This window comes from Perognathus longimembris, chromosome 6 (assembly GCF_023159225.1).
Source record: "Perognathus longimembris pacificus isolate PPM17 chromosome 6, ASM2315922v1, whole genome shotgun sequence".
Classification (NCBI taxonomy): domain Eukaryota; kingdom Metazoa; phylum Chordata; class Mammalia; order Rodentia; family Heteromyidae; genus Perognathus; species Perognathus longimembris.
The window spans coordinates 5431881-5451162 of record NC_063166.1 but is presented as its reverse complement, the minus strand read 5'-3'; the positions used below and the strand labels follow the sequence as shown (position 1 = coordinate 5451162).

Here is a 19282-nt window from a genome sequence, read left to right as displayed (position 1 = left end):
CCAAACCTTATACTGAGACAGTCTTTACTTTTCCTCCATAGTGAGGATCATTAAAATTGGCTCTATTTCCTGAAGTCACAGTAAAAATTTATAGAGGGTTTGGATCAGACCTAAGAATGAGATGCAAGAATCCTGATAACTGGGCTGGGGGTGGGGAGGTGGGGTACTGACAAGGGAAGAAGGGCAGGCGCTCAGATTGGAGGGGACCTATGCTGTTGGACTGAAAGACAGAAAGCAATTGATTCAGCCATCGTGCAGAAGGGCCCCCCCCCCAAGGCCAAGGATGAGGCCACACCAATACAGACGTCAGAGCATCAGAACTCGGTGCCATCTCTCCCCCCTCACCCCACCCCACCAGTCACACTTCTTCGTCCAATGCTTTGACTCTTCTTGATATCATTAAATCAACACCATCATCATCATCCCTTGAGAATCACCGAACTGGGTGTCACCACGAGTCAATGTTTTCTCTTCCCACGGACAGTGGTGGCAGCTCCTGGATTCTCTGTGCTCTTGACTTTGCCCCCAGCCAGAGAGGTTGGCACCTCAGCAGCACCTGCCAGGCAGCGGCTGCGTCGAGGCCAATTTGATTTTGCACACACAGTTTCACAGGGATGGTGAGCTGTTTGTTTACGTATGTGTACATGTATATATATATATATATATATGCATCGATGTATGTATGTATGTATGTATGTGTTTCTGACAGTTCTAGGGATTGAATTTAGGGCTATGGGACTTAGAGCTCATTAGGCAAGCACCCTACCACTTGAGCTATAGTCACTCACCTTGGGCCACAACTTTGTACCACAATTCTCTTACCTCGCCCTCTGGAGTAGCTAGAATTAAAGGTATGCACCAGCCCACATCTGGTTAAGTCTTGCTAACTTTATTCCGAGCTGGCCTCAAACTGTGATCTTCTTGCCTCTACTTTCTGCATAGGTGGGAGCTAAAAGAGGTATTAAAATACGCTTATTAAAGTAGTATGCAATACCTTCTCTCTGGACCAAATGAAAGGGTGGGCAGTCCTGGATAAGAGCGTACGTTTAGCTCAGTAATTTTGAGTATGACTAGCTTTCTGTCTCTGCTTTGCACTCACTAACCACCAAAACATGCGATGTACAAGCCAAACATCAGTTTGTCCCACTGAATGTGTTCTAAGGGATCGATTCAGGATCGATTGTGAGGACCAGGGTCCTAACTGCAATCTGCCCATTCTCCCTGAGTCACCTCAAGCGGTACGGTGGCTGAACAAGATGACATGCTAGGCCTGTGACAAGGCAAAGGGCAAAGGTCGGGGGGGGGGGGGCGGGAGACCTGGTGAGAAATCTCTTTTGAAAAAGAAAAGGCAGTATGGTGAATAGGATGATAATGATTTGTTATACTAGGATAAACCTAAGATCCTACCTCTAGGTCAAGGGTCACTTGGCATGATCTAATAACGCGCAGCTGAGATTAAAAGCTATTTCAGAATTAAATACCCCACAGAGCCTTTTTTTTTTCCTACCATCCCCAGTGTGCAGCATCGCCTTCCCCGGTGGGCTCTGGAGGCCTGCCTCCTCGCTCGGCTTTCATCAGCCGTCACTTCTGTCCCCTTCTGAGGTCGCCTGCGGGAGGCGGGTGGGGGCCACGACTGCTTGGGTTTGTGTTTGCTGGTGTTTCCTGGGGAAGGACCCGTGTTGTCCTGGCCTCTGGGAGCAATGAGCCATGGCCAGGGGCTCTCGGGTCCTTGGGAGCCCTGCCCTCCCCGAGTGGCAGAATCGTTGGAGGTGAGGGTCCAGCAGGTGGCTTTCCTCCCGAGCCTCACGGAGGGAGTTGACGATTCCTTCACGTTCCTTCGTTTCCTCTGCCCAGGTCCCCACGCTCGGGACTGGCGAGCTTTTCAGGAGGCGAAGCTCAAGGAGCCTGCCTAAGAAGAGAACTGTGGGCTAAGAGGAGGATTGCCTTCGTCTGCTTTAAATTGGTCTGGCAGTTGAGTCTGATGGTGGGAAAACGAACCCCGGCGAATCCACGTTCAAACCACTTGGATTCTCGGTCGGGCAAGTTCATGGACTGTCTTCTTAAGGTGCTTCGAGGTCACGCTAGCCTTCTCAGCATATCTGTGCCCCAGGGGCAGCTTTCTGAAAATCCGCCGCCCGAGACCTGCATCGACGAGCAGCTTCTTCAAAGACTGGGAAGGCAATGTGTTTGGCCAATTGTTGTATATATATATTTTTTGCTATAAGATTAGTAGTCATAAGATATCACCAGTTCAAGATTTAGCTCATGAGTGACAAGAGCAGTCTCAGAGTTGACTAGGGAATACCAAGCTCCTAAGAGAGCTGCTTTACCTCCACCCATCCCCCTCCTCCAACGTGGGTCCCCCCGCGTGCGTTCACTCCTCCCTCATTCCCATCCACCTAAGGCTGCTCCCTAACAGGCACAATCACACCCTGATCCTTGGTCTCCAGTGAGCAATCACTCCCACTCAGATGTGCAAAGCCCGCGTCCGGAGACCCCGCGGGCCTTTTGGCATCGGCGTTGGTCCGCATCCCTCCCCATCACCGTCACCGCTTGGAATTCCCTGCCAATTTCCTCCTTGGCAAGCAAGGCCAAGGACAACATGAAAACCGGAGCCGGTTGCACAAACCACATTGCACCATTTCCAGCACTGTATCGAATTAAGAATGCGTCTGAGGTGACTCTGTCATCTGGCTTTCGGGGCCACGGGCAGGAGTGTCAGAAGTGGTGAGGGACCGGGGGGGGGGCGGGGGTGGGGGGCGTGGCAGGCCTTCTAAGTTACCCAAAGCCAACCCCAGAGCTGGGTCCCGACCCAGTCACTGCTTCTTCTAGGAAGGTATGGATCGTTCTCTAATGATAACGAAAGCGACATTTGCCCTTGGCCTTACATTCACTGAAAGAGGGATAGTTCATGTTACTAGGGGATGAGAAGAGAGTTTGGTATTGGCAGAACAAAGGGTCAGCCCCATGCGTGCGTGCTCCGGCGGACCCCAGACACTCGGAGCAGGCTGGCGGGGGAGAGGCTGACTTGTTTTATCCTCCTCGTTGGCCAAGGTCTTGAAATGAGGAGGCAGCGATGGCGCTGGCCTTCTGAAAAAGGTGGTAGGTAGGCTGGAGTTCCGGCGATGCCAGCGGATGGAGCCGGATTCAAAACCCAAGCACGCGTTTCCCGAGGCGACGGGGAAAAGGGATCTGCGGAGTTGGAGGCCTTTGGGAGACCCGGAGCTCTTTCTGCAAGCGAGGGTGGGCAAGATGGCGGAGCTCAGGACCGGCTCAGGCGCTTGGCCACATCGGCGTAGGCCAGCTCGATCTCGCTGTCCGCCGCACAGGTGTTGGTGAACTCGTCCCGGGCGTAGGCATTCTTGAGGTACCGCCACAGGCCCGTCATCTCAGCCGGTAGGTCGTAGTTGCGGTATTTCTTGGCCACGATCTAAAAACAGAGACGACAGCATAGAGATGGTGAAGGAGTCACGGGGGGCGGGGGGAGGGGGGGACTCCGGGTGAGTGTACGGCAGGGACCCTCAACCGAACCGAATGCCTGGCCACCACTGGAATCTTACCATCTCTCTGAGGTAGACAGGATTTGCCGCTTGACCTAGTGGTCCATTGCTAGAAATTATATCTCTGCTTAGGAAATAGTCATAAGATGTCCACCAAAATGCAGCTGCACAATGAGGATGATGGGAATATTTAGAATAGCAAAGAGTGGTGCCCATCGCGAACACACAACTGTAACAAGGGTACACGAATACAATAGCAAATTGGAGAGCCATTAAAAAATGATGCTGTCGTTACACTTCGCAAAAAAAAGGAGAGGAGGAAGAAGAAGAAAAGAATGAGTTAGAATGCCATTGTGACCAACATCTATCATCCGCATACAGAGAAATGTCAAAATGAAGTTCCTTGGGATGAGTAGTTGAGGCTAATTTTTTAAAATGTGAGTAAAAATGCAAAGACGAGTAAAATGCAGTAGTCGGTGAAGCTTTTCTAGAAGAACTGTTCCACGTAGAATGTTCCATGAAGTGTGAACTTCACACTCAGGAGGAACGTGTAAATGACTAGAAGTAACCATGCAAGGTAACTGACTTCTCAGAGCCTTGACTGATTCATGTTGGGAATGGAGGTGATAATGGAACCCTCCATGGAAGAATATGTCAGTTCATGCTCGTGAACATTCCTCCCACCATGGAGGAACGTGCGACACACAGTAAGCCCTGGACACATTCGACTCAGGACAATGCGTTGAGTCTTGCCATTCACGAGCTTCTACGCACTTCTGTTCCTCTCCTTTATAATGACATGGATTGATTAGGGAAACAACCACAGCAAATATTGGTTCACGCTGTACGCTGTTCCAGACATTGCTTCAAATAGTGCTTTAAATACACTGTAAGCTCTTTCGGATCGTTAACACCCAAAGGAGGGGCTTTTGTATTTCCATTTTACATATTCCCAAATAAGTAGGGATTCAATAAACAGCTGGATTTAATCTTTACTATCTTCAAATATCTCAGTATCAGATGAGGCGCATCTAGTGTCATAGGAATAAAAGTCCCTTTTTCTGTGCGTGTGGTAGGAGGGTATCATGCATGCGAGACAAGCGCTTTCCTAGCGGACCGCATCCTCAGCTCCGATCATTTCATTTTAAGGGCGGAAGCTCTTTCGCAGTGGATCAACTGAAGCCAAGAGAGATGAAGTGATTTAATACCACGGTGCCCGGGGCACTCACGAAACCCACGCCTATGGAATCGTCATGAATATATATTTATCACAGCCTCTGCTTTCCAGAAGACAACCCTTTCCACCTTGCCACTTTGCCCTGTGTAAATGGGAATGAAACGGGCCAGCTGAGGACCACTCGTGTGTCAGCCAGCTATCTGTTTCTGTAGCTGGGGAGCAGAGAAGAAGAGACTCTGGGGGAGTTTGACCCGCTGGAAGCTGAAGAAGCTGACTTGGGCTCAGAGGCCCTGTCATGTTGTCTTGCTTCTCCCCGTCAAGAGCAGAGAGAGCCTCACCCGGGCAGCTGTAGTCCTCATCTGTGTGCAGACCAGACGCGGCCTGTGCGAAGGGCGGGGGCAGAGCCCGGCATTGTAACAAGATAATGTCAGACCCCTTGGCTGAGAGAATCACCTTCCAAACGAATCTGAGTCTCCAGGCCCATCTGTCCCCCTAATAATAATGTAGGATCTCCCAGAATTGCCACACGATTCATTTCTCGCTCCCCTGTGAAGGAGGCGCGTCAGCTCCGCTGTCATGCTTTGTGCACGGCCGCCGTGTGTCCGCGCTTGAAGGAACTTGCCTGTCTCTTCTCCTAATCAGAGCACGCCAGAGAACGTTTGTCTGTCTTCAAACTCACCCTTCTACCTCCTTCCTCTTGGTACCGGGGCCTGAACTGTGCCTGGCTCATCTCTGTGTTGCCTGTGACTCTTGTTAGGCTCTGCAGACGGAGGGAGGTGACTACAGAGAGCGAGCCCGCAAGGCCGGCGGGGTGCGGAGGGATGGAGGCCGCTCCTCCCCATCCAATCCTCAGGACCGTCTCCTCGCTGCTACGGAAGCCACTGTGCGATTTCACTCACACAGCTAGAACCTGCCCACTGAGGCCAGCGCGCACACAGCGACAGCCCGGCTGCGGAGGTCACGGACCAGCCCTGCGCCCCCCCTCCTCTGCGCTGGGGTCCCGAACACAGCCAAGCAGCCCTTCCACCTCCAGAGGCCCAGGGTTCAGCTCTCAGGGCCACTGCCCTGCAGGGAGCCTGCGTGAATGACTCTTCCTGCTTCCCGACTGTTCTCTTCATTCCCCCGGTGCAAGGGCAGGTGGAGCCTCGTGATACACTCGGCCTTCCCGGTTCTTTGGGATAGAACACTTCTGTATATGATAGTAACTGGCCTAGGGTGGCCACCAAAGAAACCATGTGCCACATTCTGCCCGGCTTCAGGCTGCCCAAGAACAAACATGGTGATTTCACGAGGTCAGGGGCAGTGCGAAGCCAACGCCCGCTTCGGGCCTCCTCTGCTCTCCTGCGTTTGCCCTAGTGCCCGGGGGACCACGTTGTCTTGGCGCATGCACAGATACATGCACCAATGGTGGTCTGACCGAGGGAACGCGCTAGAAATGACCAGAGTGGATGAAAAGGACTTAAAACTAACTGAAGGGATCTAAGGGCTATGACTTGAACACAGCCGGGAGACCATCCACGACTCTGTATTTGTATTTCCTCTGCATGTATCTCCCTTCCTGTGTGTCTCGGGAGCTGCTCGTGGCCATTGCGTGCAGGGCCCAGGAAATACCTGTGGACACCTTGCCCACTGAGCCCCGTGCACCCGAGGCCCTGGTGGCCGAGCTGATCCTCGTGCTCAGGTTGACTTGCAGAGATGAGACACAGAAGGGAGGCAGCAAATGGGAGCTCAAACCTGGCTCTCTGAGGGCGCTGAGCCAGGACCACTCAGCACCCAGAGGTGGAGGTGGGCTGGAGAGGAAGCCATGCAACAGTGAGGAGGGCGAGGGTGCGCACACACACAGGGGAGGATGCACACACAGGGGTGGACGCACACGCACACAGGGCGAGGATGCACACACACAGGGGAGGATGCACACACACGCAGGGTGAGGGAGCACACACACGCAGGGGAGGATGCACACACGCAGGGGAGGATGCACACACGCAGGGGAGGATGCACACACACAGGGAAGGATGCACACACAGGGGTGGATACACATGCACACAGGGCGAGGGTGTACACACACAGGGGGGATGAACACACACAGGAAAGGATGCACACACACAGGGGAGGATGCACACACACACAGGAGAAGATGCACACACAAGGGAGGATGTACACACACAGGGGAGGATGCACACACACAGGGAAGGATGCACACACAGGGGTGGATGCACACACACAGGAGAAGATGCACACACAGGGGAGGATGCACACACACAGGGGAGGATGCACACACACACAGGGGAGGATGCACACACACACAGGGGAGGATGCACACACACAGGGGAGGATGCACACACAGGGGAGGATGCACACACACAGGGAAGGATGCACACACAGGGGTGGATGCACACGCATACAGGGCGAGGATGCACACACACAGGGGAGGATGCACACACGTAGGGGAGGATGCACACACACAGGGGAGGATGCACACACACAGGGGAGGATGCACACACAGGGGAGGATGCACACACACAGGGGAGGATGCACACACACAGGGGAGGATGCACACACACACAGGGGAGGATGCACACACACAGGGGAGGATGCACACACACAGGGGAGGATGCACACACACAGGGGAGGACGCACACACACGGGGTGGATGCACACACAAGGTCAGGATGCACACACAGGGTCAGGATGCACACAGGCAGCTCTGACGTCCGCAGGAACTTCCAGGCTCATGTTCTGAATTTGCTGTTTCATATGAAAACAGTTCACGCCCACAGCCCAGATTACGTTTTGGCATCTGAGGCCACACTGGAGGCCTGACTTGGCTCTCCCTCCACCCGTTCTGCATTGCAGAGGTTCGCCAGGTCCCTGGATCTGATAAGCCAGATCAGCAGAAATCCAAGGAGACAGGAGGGAGGCCCGGCCTCCGTTCCCATCAGGCCATCTCCTGCTCTGATCTCTACTCCCCCAAGCAAAGGAGCCACTGAAGTTCCTCCAAGGACAGGAGATGAGCTCCGTCTTCCCCAGCTCGAAGGAGCTGAAGCAATGGGGAGAGCATACACAGGGCCCGGGGGAGCCCTGGGTTTGTTTTCTTCAGCAAAGTGTCCCTAAGTGGCTCGTCACTATGTTTTAGAATAAGAGGGAAGGAAGAAAGGAAAAGGAGGGGCGAGGGAAGGTGATTCACGCTTCTTCTGCATGGAGGAAACAAAATCCCCAATCAGATAACCTGCCCCCGCTCAGGTGGTGGACTAGAGGACTAGAAGTCGGGAAGCCCCAAGTTTCCTTTCCACCACTCCAGGGCTAGGACCCAGAAGACATCTACACCAGGTGATGTCCCTGACTCCTCAGGAGCAGGAGAAAGGGGGAGGGGCATGAAGTCATTAATAACTTCAAAGTGACTCGATTCGGCTGGACCTTCCCTAGCTCCTAACCGCGGCCTTGAGAACATCAGCGTGCGCGGCGGGCGAGTCCACCCGAGGCTGGCGGGTGCTGCGATTAGAGAAAGGCCGGCACTAGGACTGAGCTGAAAACAGCGGGCCACGTCCACCCTGTTGATGAAGGCCTGGACCCGATTCTTGCCCGTGCAGGGCAGCAACAAACTGAGTGTCGTGAAGACACAGTCTAGGTGGTGAAGTGAACAGTGGGTGGCTATTTATGCAAAGGTAGTCACACTTGATCCTTGTGCAGGGAGAAGGCCCTGTCCTCACAGAGCCTGCTGTCTGACTGACCAAACGTGAACACGTGTGAAAAGCAGGGGACAACAAGGCCGGAAGACCCGGCGCCTTCTTCTCTCAGCAGCGAGAGTCAGAAAAGGATGTGGGAAGAAATGTTTGTTTAGAGAACCTGGCGGGTACGATGGATGTGATCCAGGGAGATGAAGGAGAGCAGAGCCGTGCGGTGACTCTCCACGCAACGAGACTTTTGCTCTGGCCGGGGCAGAGCGTTGCAACCCTTGGAGCCTCACCACCTAGCAAGATGGGCCCCGTATCACCGGGCGATGCGCCAGTGTGCTACCCTGCGGCATGGAGCTCTTCCCACGCACGGCAGGAAGCCGGCCCCCGTGGGTACGGAGGCTGCTTAGGATGCCCAGTTAGAACGGTCTAACTCTCAGCCGCTAGGACTCCCTGCAGGGCAAGGATCGCTCCTCGTGGTGCACCCGTGGGAGGAGAGGGGAAAGCTCCTGCCCCTCCCTCGTGAGACACCCACGCGTTCATCTGGCGGGCGAGCAAGGCCCTTTGCGTCTCCTTTCGGGCCTGCGCACGGAGGAGACGGGCGGAGACACGTACGTGGGGGCTGACGTGGGGACCGATCTGGTGTGGGTGTGAGAGGGTACGGCCAGCGACAAGCCCAGGAAGGGGAGGCTGGAGGGCTGGAACCGTATGCAGCCATGGCGATGCTACTAACTCCGTGATGAGCCACGACGCTCAAGGCACCGTCGTGCTGTGTTTACTCTCCCGATAACTCTCGGACTAAGCCATGTGCGCCTGTCTGATAAAGGAAATGAGCCATAGATGCCGATCCACCTAGTACACGGAAACTGAAGCCCACAGATTATACCCAGCTTCCCCTACCTTGACCACGTGCAGCTTGGGCAGGAGATTGCAATCCGCCAGCGTCAGTTCATCTCCGTCCAGGAACTTGCGCCGGGACCCCTTGTCGTCGTCCCCACACACGTGGGCGTCGATCTCCTCGGGCAGGGGCGTGGTTAGGTAGTCGTCCAGCTTCCGTAGGGCCTTGGTCAGTCCTCTCTCAAGGGCTGGCGGGGAGGAAGAGCAAAAGAAGGGGCTCTAAGGCGATTGTCTTGCCTCCTCAGGGATCCCCAGCGTACTCAAGCACGCCCCGAGTCAGGGCCCCTTATCCATCCACCTGCCTGCCACACCCCACGGAAGGGCTGCCACCACGGTGTGGTACAACACGTTCGATGGCCAGAGCAAGCAAACCCTAACCAAACAGTAGCCACTTAGCTCATCCCTTTTATTCTAAACATGTAGGTAAATAGAGAAATACAGCAGCTGAGATGCAGTCCAAAGTGTTTCTACTGCTTATCTCCGGTAGGTACAAGAGTACCAGTCAACTTCTACTTATTTGGCTTATCTCTATTTTCTTAATATTCTCCAATAAGCCTACAGACTCGTTTTGCAGAAAGAAGGGGCTACTAAGGAGCCAAAAAGCACATAGAGGTCCTAGGACAGAGGTATCGATTAGATTTTTGTGGTTGTACCTATGACCATTGACTATGTATGGTTATCCCCTCCGGGAAGGCGAAGGGAACAAAACCTCCAAGACGCACGACGTAGGAACGAGCGCCTGGTTCTTCCCTTGGGATGTAGCTGGTACCATCGAGGCGTGTTGCATTTGAACATGGGACAAATCGTCCACACCCCAATGGCCCAGCTCCCGGCAGGTGGTAGGATCCGTCCCACGGAAGCCATCCAAGACGCAGCCCAAAGGAACACGGTATGGCAAGAGACTTGTATAGCCATGTCCTGATAATTACCTATCCAATAATTCATTTAAACACACAGGCTGAACAAAGTATCCAGAGAAGAACTGGAAGAAGCCACTGCCACCCAAAGCCCTTCCACCAAGAATCTCCCGGCGAGACGGCAGGGAGTCGGAACTGTCCACCTGAGCTCAGAAGACCGCCACGAGGAGAGGGCGGGTTTGGTGACTGCCTCTTTCTCAGGGCTGTTTCTCCTGACTCTTGTTTTAGAGCAGGCCATGGACATCACGGGAGTTGGTTCTGCTGTTCGTGGCAGTAGAAATAAGGAGATGTTGCCTTTGGGCAAAGGAGATGAGGAGTTTTGTCTTCTTGCTCACAGTTTCCCAGATGCGCCTTCTTTTAGTCCCTCCCCACATAACCCACTTTTGTCTTTTCACAAAAAGCCTTTTTTTTTGCTGTTGTTCAAGACAATGGAATGACACTCACCCAAGATAAATCAGTGAAATGCTTACTGGAATGTTTGAAAGCTGGCTGGAGCTTGGGTGTATTTCTCAACACTTCCTTCTCCCTGGTGTGGCACTTGAACTTGAGCTTCATCGTCTGCTTTGTGTTTCCAATTTGGGAAAACAGAGTGAGAAGGGCTGGGGAAAATGCTTGTATTCCCCTTAGTAATTGTCTAGACTGTGCTGGGATTACCAGACCATTCAAGGGCAGCTGCAGAGGGTGGGTACCAGACAATCCTCATTATGCCTTTCTCCCCCAAGCGCTTGTGATCTGCAGTAGACTTCTTTGCTCACTCAAGTCCCTCTACCACTTTCAGGGACGGAGGTGGGGGAAGAATCCTGATGATCATGGAAAATGCAAAGGGACAAATGGAGTTCCTGTTAAAATAGGCCCAGTGTAAGCGCTGCAAAGACATCTTTGGAGGGACAGGACACGTGGCCACTCCTTAGTCCAGGGAGCCTCTGGCCATCACAAACAATATCATCGGTCCTGGAATCACCATGACATTGGTGGAGAGGCCTGGAACCAGGGCTGGAAAGCTAGTTCTGGGTCAATCCCAGCCTCTCTCTCCTAATCCCCTGAGACGCAAGAGATGGTTTGGCAGTGGCGGCGGTGGTCGCGTTGTCTCGCTCACGTCAAGCCAGCACAGGCTTGGAGCCAGGCCTCTGATGTCCGTTCCACGCTTGGCTGTTGTGTCACTCGTGCTCAGGAATGTGAAGGCTGGAGTTGGCGATATTGAGGATGGAGAGGAGGGGGGGGGTGGCAGGGATGGGGCCGTGGGGCCTGGCGCTGACCTGAGTTCTGAGTCTGGCTTTTTGTGAGGCAAACTCACTACGGTGCTGCCGAAGCCTTGGCTTTCGGGTGCCTGACCCGCGTGGGGCCTCTCTTGAGGCCCATTGGCTGTGCCCACGGTGTTGGCTTTTCACGTCCCAACCCCTGCTTCTCTGTCTCTGGTCCCGGAACCTTGGTGTGACTTGAGGTGATTTCTTCGGTTGTCTGTCAATGACGACACTGAACGTCCCCAGTTCACACGTGGTCCCTGTGAGGATCAACCGGGACAATGGAGAGGAAGCGTCTGGAACCGGGCCCGGCACTTGCCGAGAGAGGAGTTAGTGGCTGGTGGTGAACTTGTATTACCACATGGGTCGGTCAGCCTCCTGCCTGAGCATTGTCCCACAGCCATTGTCCCATAGAAGGGAAAGTCAATGGCCCAGAGCTCCGTTTCCCTTATTTGTTTCCGGGGCATCTATACCCCTCTGTCTCCTCCTCCCTCGGGAGCTTCCGGTGGCGTACGTGTCCAGCCACGCTGGCAGGTGCACAGCAGAAGCAAACGAGCACAGCGGGCCTGTGTGCTGACACGCGGACGTGTTCTAGAACGTCGGGAGCTGCTCCCGCAGCACTCTGCAGCTCTTCTCCCCCAACTCACTCCTCAGGCCCTCCCAGGTCCCGTCTGGAGTCCGCCCCCGGGAGTGATCTCCGCACGCTACTCCTACGGAAGCTCCATAAGACAAGGGCGTCCGCACGGCAAGAAGATGCACGTCCCTTCAGTGCCTCACTCCGTGGTCTCCCTCCCAAAGCTGTCCTCAGAGCAGCCGGATGGAGCAAACCTCCAACTCCCGCACAGGAGCCTGGGCCAGCAGCGCCCCGAGACACGGCACCCCCAGTGTCCCCAGACGTGATGGATACCCAGACTTTCAACTGCTTTCTTCTCCCTCTCCACCCCTGCTCCCCGTGAAGATTTATCCTGTACCACACACAGACGCACCGGGTGAATTATGTGAGGAGGAAACAACGGGAATCGTTCATAAATATTCTCAGTCATATGCAAACAATCTCAAATTTATTTCTCTCTCTCTCTCTTTGTAAGGAGGGAAAAAAAAATCCACCCATTCCCTGATCACTTCCAGATTCATTGAGGTTGATATTACATAAGACCTAATATTGTTTTCTCGTCATAGAGAAATAATGACTTGGAAACAGCAATTTGAGCTAAGAAAATAATATAGTCTTACCAGGGCAGGGAGGCTGAATGGGGACGGGAGAGCCAAGACTCTAACCCAGCCTCCAGCTTGTTCTTGCAAGCATGGCTCGGCCCTGCTCTGTGCGCTGCCAGGAGACTAACGCGCCAAGGCCCACGGCTCCACTGGGGCTGGAAATCCATGTGGAGAGAGGCCGACGGCAAAGTCTATGTGCAAACAGGAACGGACCCGGAGGGGCAGACGGCGGCATGCGTCCCCTTCCGTGTTTGGTCTGCTACGTGCACTTGCGGGAAATCGGAGGGAAGAGGAGCCTGGAGGGGTGTATCAGTCCATCTCCTCATGAAAGGCGTGATTCCTGCACACGGGTCCCAGGCTGGGTTACCCCCCCCGCACCAGTGAGGAAATACATTCACACATTTCCAAAGAGAGAACAAAGCCTCTAACACAATCCCACACCCAGGCTACGGAGGCGGGAATTATCAGGTGGGCACGTTGCGTTATAAACCACCCCCCCCCCCACCCAATGCAGCCTTTAGACGTTCAGAAAAGAATTACATTAAACAAAAATACCACACAGGTAAAGAGACTGAATCTTAGACGGCCCCAGAGGTGTATCCATTGGTGCAAGTACACACATGGCTGGTTCCTTAAGCTGTTCAAGCTACTCCGGGAGGATAAGTGAAAAGGCCCCTTGTTTAGCCATTAACCGCTATGATCTTCAAGCCGCCTTGCTCCGACTGGTGGGAAAGCAACGTTAATTCCGTCTATGCTGGATTATCACTCAGTCCGATGTGATATTCTCAATAGTCCCCCTAGGGAGTTCTGTCTCTTTTGCATAAAAGGGCTGCTTCTCAGACAGTCTGCTCTGCTCTTCCGCCTGAGCCAGTGGGGCCCAAGCTGGGGGGGGGGGCGGGGGGGGGGAATGCTTCTATGACTTCACAGCGTGGGGAGCAGGGGATTCTGGAACCTACGGCACCCGAGGCTTTGGGAGACAATACGGGTCCTGGATTCTTTCCAGAACAACCATGAGATTGGTGGCCCTAAGGGTATCCCTTTGTAGTTCCCTGGAAAAAAGAGGAGTTCCTCCTCAGAGTCGACCTTCTGTCCCAGGTTGAGAACCTATTTACATTCTGCTAATAATAGTCGCGTGTGTGTATATGTGGATGTGTTTGTGTGTACCTATGTATATGTGCGTGTGCACGTGTACGCAAGTGTGTGTGTGTGTATGTGTGTGTGATGAACCCAGGGCCTCACACATACACTAAGCAACTACGCTACCGCTTGAGCCACACTGTCCTTCAGGCTTGTTTTTACTTTGCGTTGGAGATAGGAGCTCATCAGCTTGGCCCAGCCTGGCTTTGAACTTGAGATTCTACTCACCTCACATTTGAGATCATCCTGCCTGTACCTCCCAGGTGGCCTGGATTCAAGGTGTATGCCCCACACCCAGTCCTAGGTTTGGGCCTCGAGTTCCTGTACTTCCAGTGGACACGATCGGGGCCAGAAGGAGTTTTCTCCAAGCAGAGAGATGAGCAGGGCCCTTCGCAGCCTTCCTCAGAGCCGAGCGCGAGCTCTGCCTGCCTGCGCGGGGGCTGGCGTGGACGGGGAGGGAGCCACGTGAGAGCCCCACGCGGATGCTCTGTGCGAGGAGGGACGCGGCTCCAAGGCTGAGACATGCCCGCACGACGCAGGCCAAGGTTGGCGCTTCGTGTTCTCACCCGGCCGTGTGGACGGAGCCACATCGTCTCCGAGAGAAAATACAGAGAGGAGAGCCACAGCCCCGTGGCCGCGACCCAGAGGCGGACGGGGAGTTTTAGGGAGCACACACCTTTGCCGTGGTGGGGGACTGGAACCAGCACGGGGAGCCGCACGGAGGCCGCCGGTCCCACTCAGGTCTGGCAGTGTCTGACGCAGAATGGGGTATCATAAACACAACCTACTCTTGCTGTACGTATGGCGCTAGAACTTACAGCACACGAGAGGATGGAGAGAGGGCCCCTGAGTGAAAGCCGAGACAGGCAGAGGTCAGCTCGAGGCACGAGTTCAGTGTTCAAAGGGAAGTCGGACACACTAGAACTTTCTAGATCTGGGAAGGGTCCTGGAAAGCCACAAGGAGGACACCCTTGCATTTCCCAGAAGGCCAGGGGTCTGCGGTGCCTGGGCGCTCATTCCTTCCGGGCTCCAGGTGTGTGGCTGGGGCCCTGTCTAGGGTTCCGCTCGTGTGGTGAACTCTGGGCCACCTAGGACCTCACACGCCCTGCGCTTGCTCCACTGCCAGGGAAGAGGGCGTTGGGGATGGGCGGTGGGGGGCCACTTCCTGGGCCTCTGCTTCCAGGGGCTGGCGGAACCGGCAAGACAGAAAGACAACCAGCATCGGAGGAGGTGGCAGCTGCGACGGCATCCCCAGCCCTTTCTCTACTGTGCCCCCAGAGGTCAGCTGGGCCTCGGTCCACCCCATGCCCCTGTGTGTGTGGGGGGGGCTGTTATTCGTTCCGGAAAGGATTTCAGCCTCGGATGGCAGGAAGAACGACGGGTTTCTGTAGCTCTTTCCCACCAAGAGGCTGAGATTTGAGTCTTCCCTCTCTAGTGGATTGGGAAGCAGCGATGTCAGGTACCTCCCAAACACTTTTTGTGGTGGAGAAAATCGTGGAGCAAAGGGGGCGCCCTAGTATTTTCCTAAAGAATGTAGACTTGTCCTTAAGAAGGAGAAAGCTTGCCCCTGGAGCTTCTTCCCCAGTCCTTAAAGGGAATCCTCCCGGAAGAACCTGGACTTTCTGACGCAGCTCCACAACTCAATCTATAGTTTGCCTGCATTTGGAAGTGTAATCTCAAACAACAACACACATATTTTGTTTTACTTAAAAAGTACGGCCTTTGAATATTGAATTTTCTTTAAAAACAAAACAAAACACCGAACCCCACCTCATTTGGCTGCCATGGTAAAGGATTGAAGGTGGCGGCAGTGCCTCCCCGAGAACGCGTTTGTAAAGTATGAAGGGAGGTATGCACGCTGGAGAGACAGACATTCCAGGTCCAGATGAGTGTCTAACTCTAAAAGCCACAGTAAATTTGAAAAGAAAAAATGATCATAGCTCTTCCAATTTAGGTTTGCATTTCGTTTGTGTACACAATCTGTAGCATGTAAGCTACCCACGTATTATCAATGGGGGAGAGGGATGGAGGAAAAAAGGCAGGGTGGGGAGAGAGAGAGAGAGAGAGAGAGAGAGAGAGAGAGAGAGAGAGAGAGAATATGAAGGTGTTCCTGATTAGGGAGAGAGCTGGGCCCTGACTCCAGACACAGGGTGGTGGCGCCCTCTTCCGTCAAAGAAGGAAATGACTTCCGCATGGTCGACAGGGAAAACTTGTATGTGTGTTTTCTATTAGGGCTTTCCAGAAACTCATAAATGGTTGTAAAACCATTGTGCTAATAGAAAGAACGACATAAATGCTGACTGAAGCTATTAATGCTGGTTGTAGTTTATGTAGCAGACTGAACCAGGTTGAAATCTGTGAGATGTTTATGGTTCCTTTGTAACAGGTTATTTGGAAGTTTGAGGCTATCGATTCGGTCGAATCGATTTGAACCCATCTGCTCAGGGACGTTAGAAATGTTCTCAGTCATCTACCTCAGTGGGCACACTTGGAGAGTTTTTACTTCTCTAGGCTGGAGAGATCTGACCACCTTCTTGTTTGGCTGCACCCACAAATGGCCACATCTTTTTATACGAGAGCCATTTGCAAATTAACACGGCCACGGTGCCGTGACAGTGCTGTTTAAATGGCGTCAGGTTTTGGTAACAGCCTGAACCCTCTTTTGCAGTAGCCCCTCTTCTGTTTGGCCGGTGGGTGACTAGTCACGGTCTTTGGGGTGTTGTGGGGGAATTTCTGCTCTCCCCCGCCCCCTTTTCTCAGGAATTGTGGGGTTGGGATTTGGGGGTGGCGCTGGGCTTGGGTAGATTTAGGAAGCACACATGGAAGTCATTCGATGGGAATCCGCTGGTTTATGAACTGATCTGATCACGGTTTCATGAGTGATCTACTCTTGTTGAAAAAGCCATCCCCAAGTGTATTTTAAATAACGGCTGATATGAAATCCGGAGCGCACGAGGCGGGAGCAAATTGTGGGAGCAGCTGGCCGGGCTGGGATCCGGGCTGTGCTACACACTCGCTTGGGTGGGCTGTGTAAGCCTCCTTGCCTCGGTTTCCCCAGGAGGAATAATTGAGGGATAACCTAAGTCTGTGACCTCAGAGGAAGGCTTAGAACAGTATCCGGCATGAAGTTAATCACTTCTTGCATTCAGAGGGCAAAGTGGCTGATGAACGAGAATTAAAAAAAAATTTTTTAAGCCAATAAATTGTTACTTGCAAGGGGGGAAAAGTAGCTTTTGCTCTGTTCCTGCTTGGTAAATCTTGCACTTGGACAGGTTTAGCTTGTCCTTTCCTCCTGGCTCTTTCTGACTCTACAGCAGTCACTGCCTCCGTTCAGCAGGTCTTCCTCCTGCCAGCGGCAAGATGGGTTTGGGTGGCGTGGTGGCAAATGCCTCTGAAAAATTCCCCCAACAAATGGCACTCAGACTCCCGGTCCCCACCTTGCTCAGAACAGTCTCCTGGGTGACCTCATGGACTGTAGCTTGGGATCGAGGTTTGGGGTCTGGGGCTGTAACTCACTACACGACTCTCCTAAAGCCTGAAGTGAGAGGTGGCAGACCAAGCAGGAAGTGTTAGATTTGCTCCTTAAAATCGAGCCAGGTGCCAGTGACCCACGCCGGTCATCTTAGCTACCCAGGAGGCTGAGATGGGAGATTCCCAGTTTGAAGCCAGCCCAGGCATGAGCTTTTCATCTACAATTAACCAGCAAAAGCTGGAAGTGGAGCTGTGGCTCCAGTGGTAGAGCGCCAGCCTTGAGTGGAAAAAGCTAAGGGACAGTGCCCAAGCCTTGAGTTCAAGTGCCAGTAACAGCATGCATGCATGCGTGTCACACACGCACACACACACACACACACACACACATCTACAGAGGTGATGACTTAGCTTTTGATAAACCTAGAAGGGAATTTGTAAATGTGTCTTTCTTGACATGGCTACATGGACTGTTTTCACCATAGAGGGAAAATCGCTGTCACTTGAAAGTGAATTGTATGCAAGAGTCCATTCTCTTTCTTTGTTACTCACAGAAGACAGAACTGAGACTTTCTTGTTCAGTGGAGCAATGTGCACAGTCACAAAATCTCCTCTTCCTAGACTCCAAGACTTTCACGAAAGAAGGCCAAAGGACCAGATCCTGGCTCATGAGCTGCAAGTTGGTATTTATTAATGGCTTTCTCAGAAACACAGGAAGCTGGCAGTGCCTTAACCCCAGACCCCAGTGCCTGGAAGTGGAGCAACTACCTGTGACACCTGGGGGATGTACAAATAGTTACTCATGTCCTACATGCCTGCAGGACTCTCTTCTCTCCGAAATCTCATTATGTGAGAAAAACAAACTCCTATCCACAAGCAAACGTTTATCAAGAATGCTCAGAACGGGTAGGGTCTGTGGTAAAGTTCTCTATTGGCTGTGCTAAGTCAAATAAACATTTGCTTTAGCCACCGTAATCAGGTTTCTATTATACATAGCCAAACACACCCTCAGCCAATACACACACCAATATTTCACGACTCCATTTTTGTTCTAGCACCTTCTACCACAGTGTCTGTGGTGCAGTGTGCGCACACTTCCCTCTGGTGGGTAGGCCGTCCCCGCTCTGTGTCACCAGTGGCAAGGGAGAGGTTATCCCCCTGGATGTTGGAAGATTTTGCTAGAATTCACATCTCACCATTTTCACCTACAGCGTTACCAGAAGTAAGGAAGGTCATTCGATGTGCTAACTTAGCCAGAGCCATTCTCCAGGAAGGATGGGTAGAAACCCAGGAGAGTCTTTCTGCAGAGCTGTCAGGATCATAGGAAGCCAGCAGCCAGCCGCTGGGTACCTTCATTGCATAAACCAGCCACAGTAACCTGGGCCTGCGCACACACAGGAAACACAGGGCCCCACTTACCACCCCAGCACTGCTGTGGCCCAAACACCTGAGTCCCTAACAGTGGACCTCTGGGGCCCTACTAGCTTTGGTGCCTAATGTAACCTTGAAGGTGGCCCCTACATTCCCCTTCCAGTTAACTGTCCCATGAGCTGTTCGCGTAAAGAGGCGTGCGATGGCTTTCACAGGTTCAAAGGAAGATCAGAATACACACAAAGAGTGGGGAGGGGGGTGTGTGGAGGGACTGAGATGGAAACATAGTTAGCTCCGACATGCAGTTAGCTGCATTCTGCACAAAGATAAGAAGTTTCGGTCACAGAGGCGGAGGGAATGGCAGGCAGAGGTGGAAGAGCGTTTAGCTCGTGTGCACAGCACTTCCTTAATGCTCCTTTATTCCCTAGGCCTTGATCTGTGGCCAGGCCAGACCAGCAGAACTCATTCTGGTCAGACGGAGGGAAATTCCAGCACATGGAATGGTGTTGGTGGTCTCGGCTCGGCTGCAGTCTGGGAGCCCACCCAGAACAACCCCACTAATGAATGTGCCCACCCACATAGCGTCCCTTCCCCCTCCTGCTACCCCGCAGAGCCCGCCCCCCTGCCCCAACACCTACTACCTTCCTTACAACTGCCCCAGGATTCATTCAATCCAGGCGCAAAC

The 19282-nt window shown here is 53.2% G+C and overlaps 1 protein-coding gene across 2 annotated transcripts in view; it reads right to left on the bottom strand.

The window, feature by feature from the left end:
- Positions 1-3038: 3038 nt before the first annotated feature.
- Clic5 (chloride intracellular channel 5) overlaps positions 3039-19282 on the bottom strand; it is an 86703-nt gene continuing 70459 nt past the window's right edge. For both annotated transcript variants that reach the window (XM_048347675.1, XM_048347676.1), the window contains exons 5-6: positions 9252-9436; positions 3039-3430 (exon numbers count right to left, since the gene is read on the bottom strand). In XM_048347675.1, the coding sequence (XP_048203632.1) occupies positions 3263-3430; positions 9252-9436 (353 nt within the window). In that variant the 3' untranslated portion in view covers positions 3039-3262. The remainder of the gene's footprint in view (positions 3431-9251; positions 9437-19282) is intronic.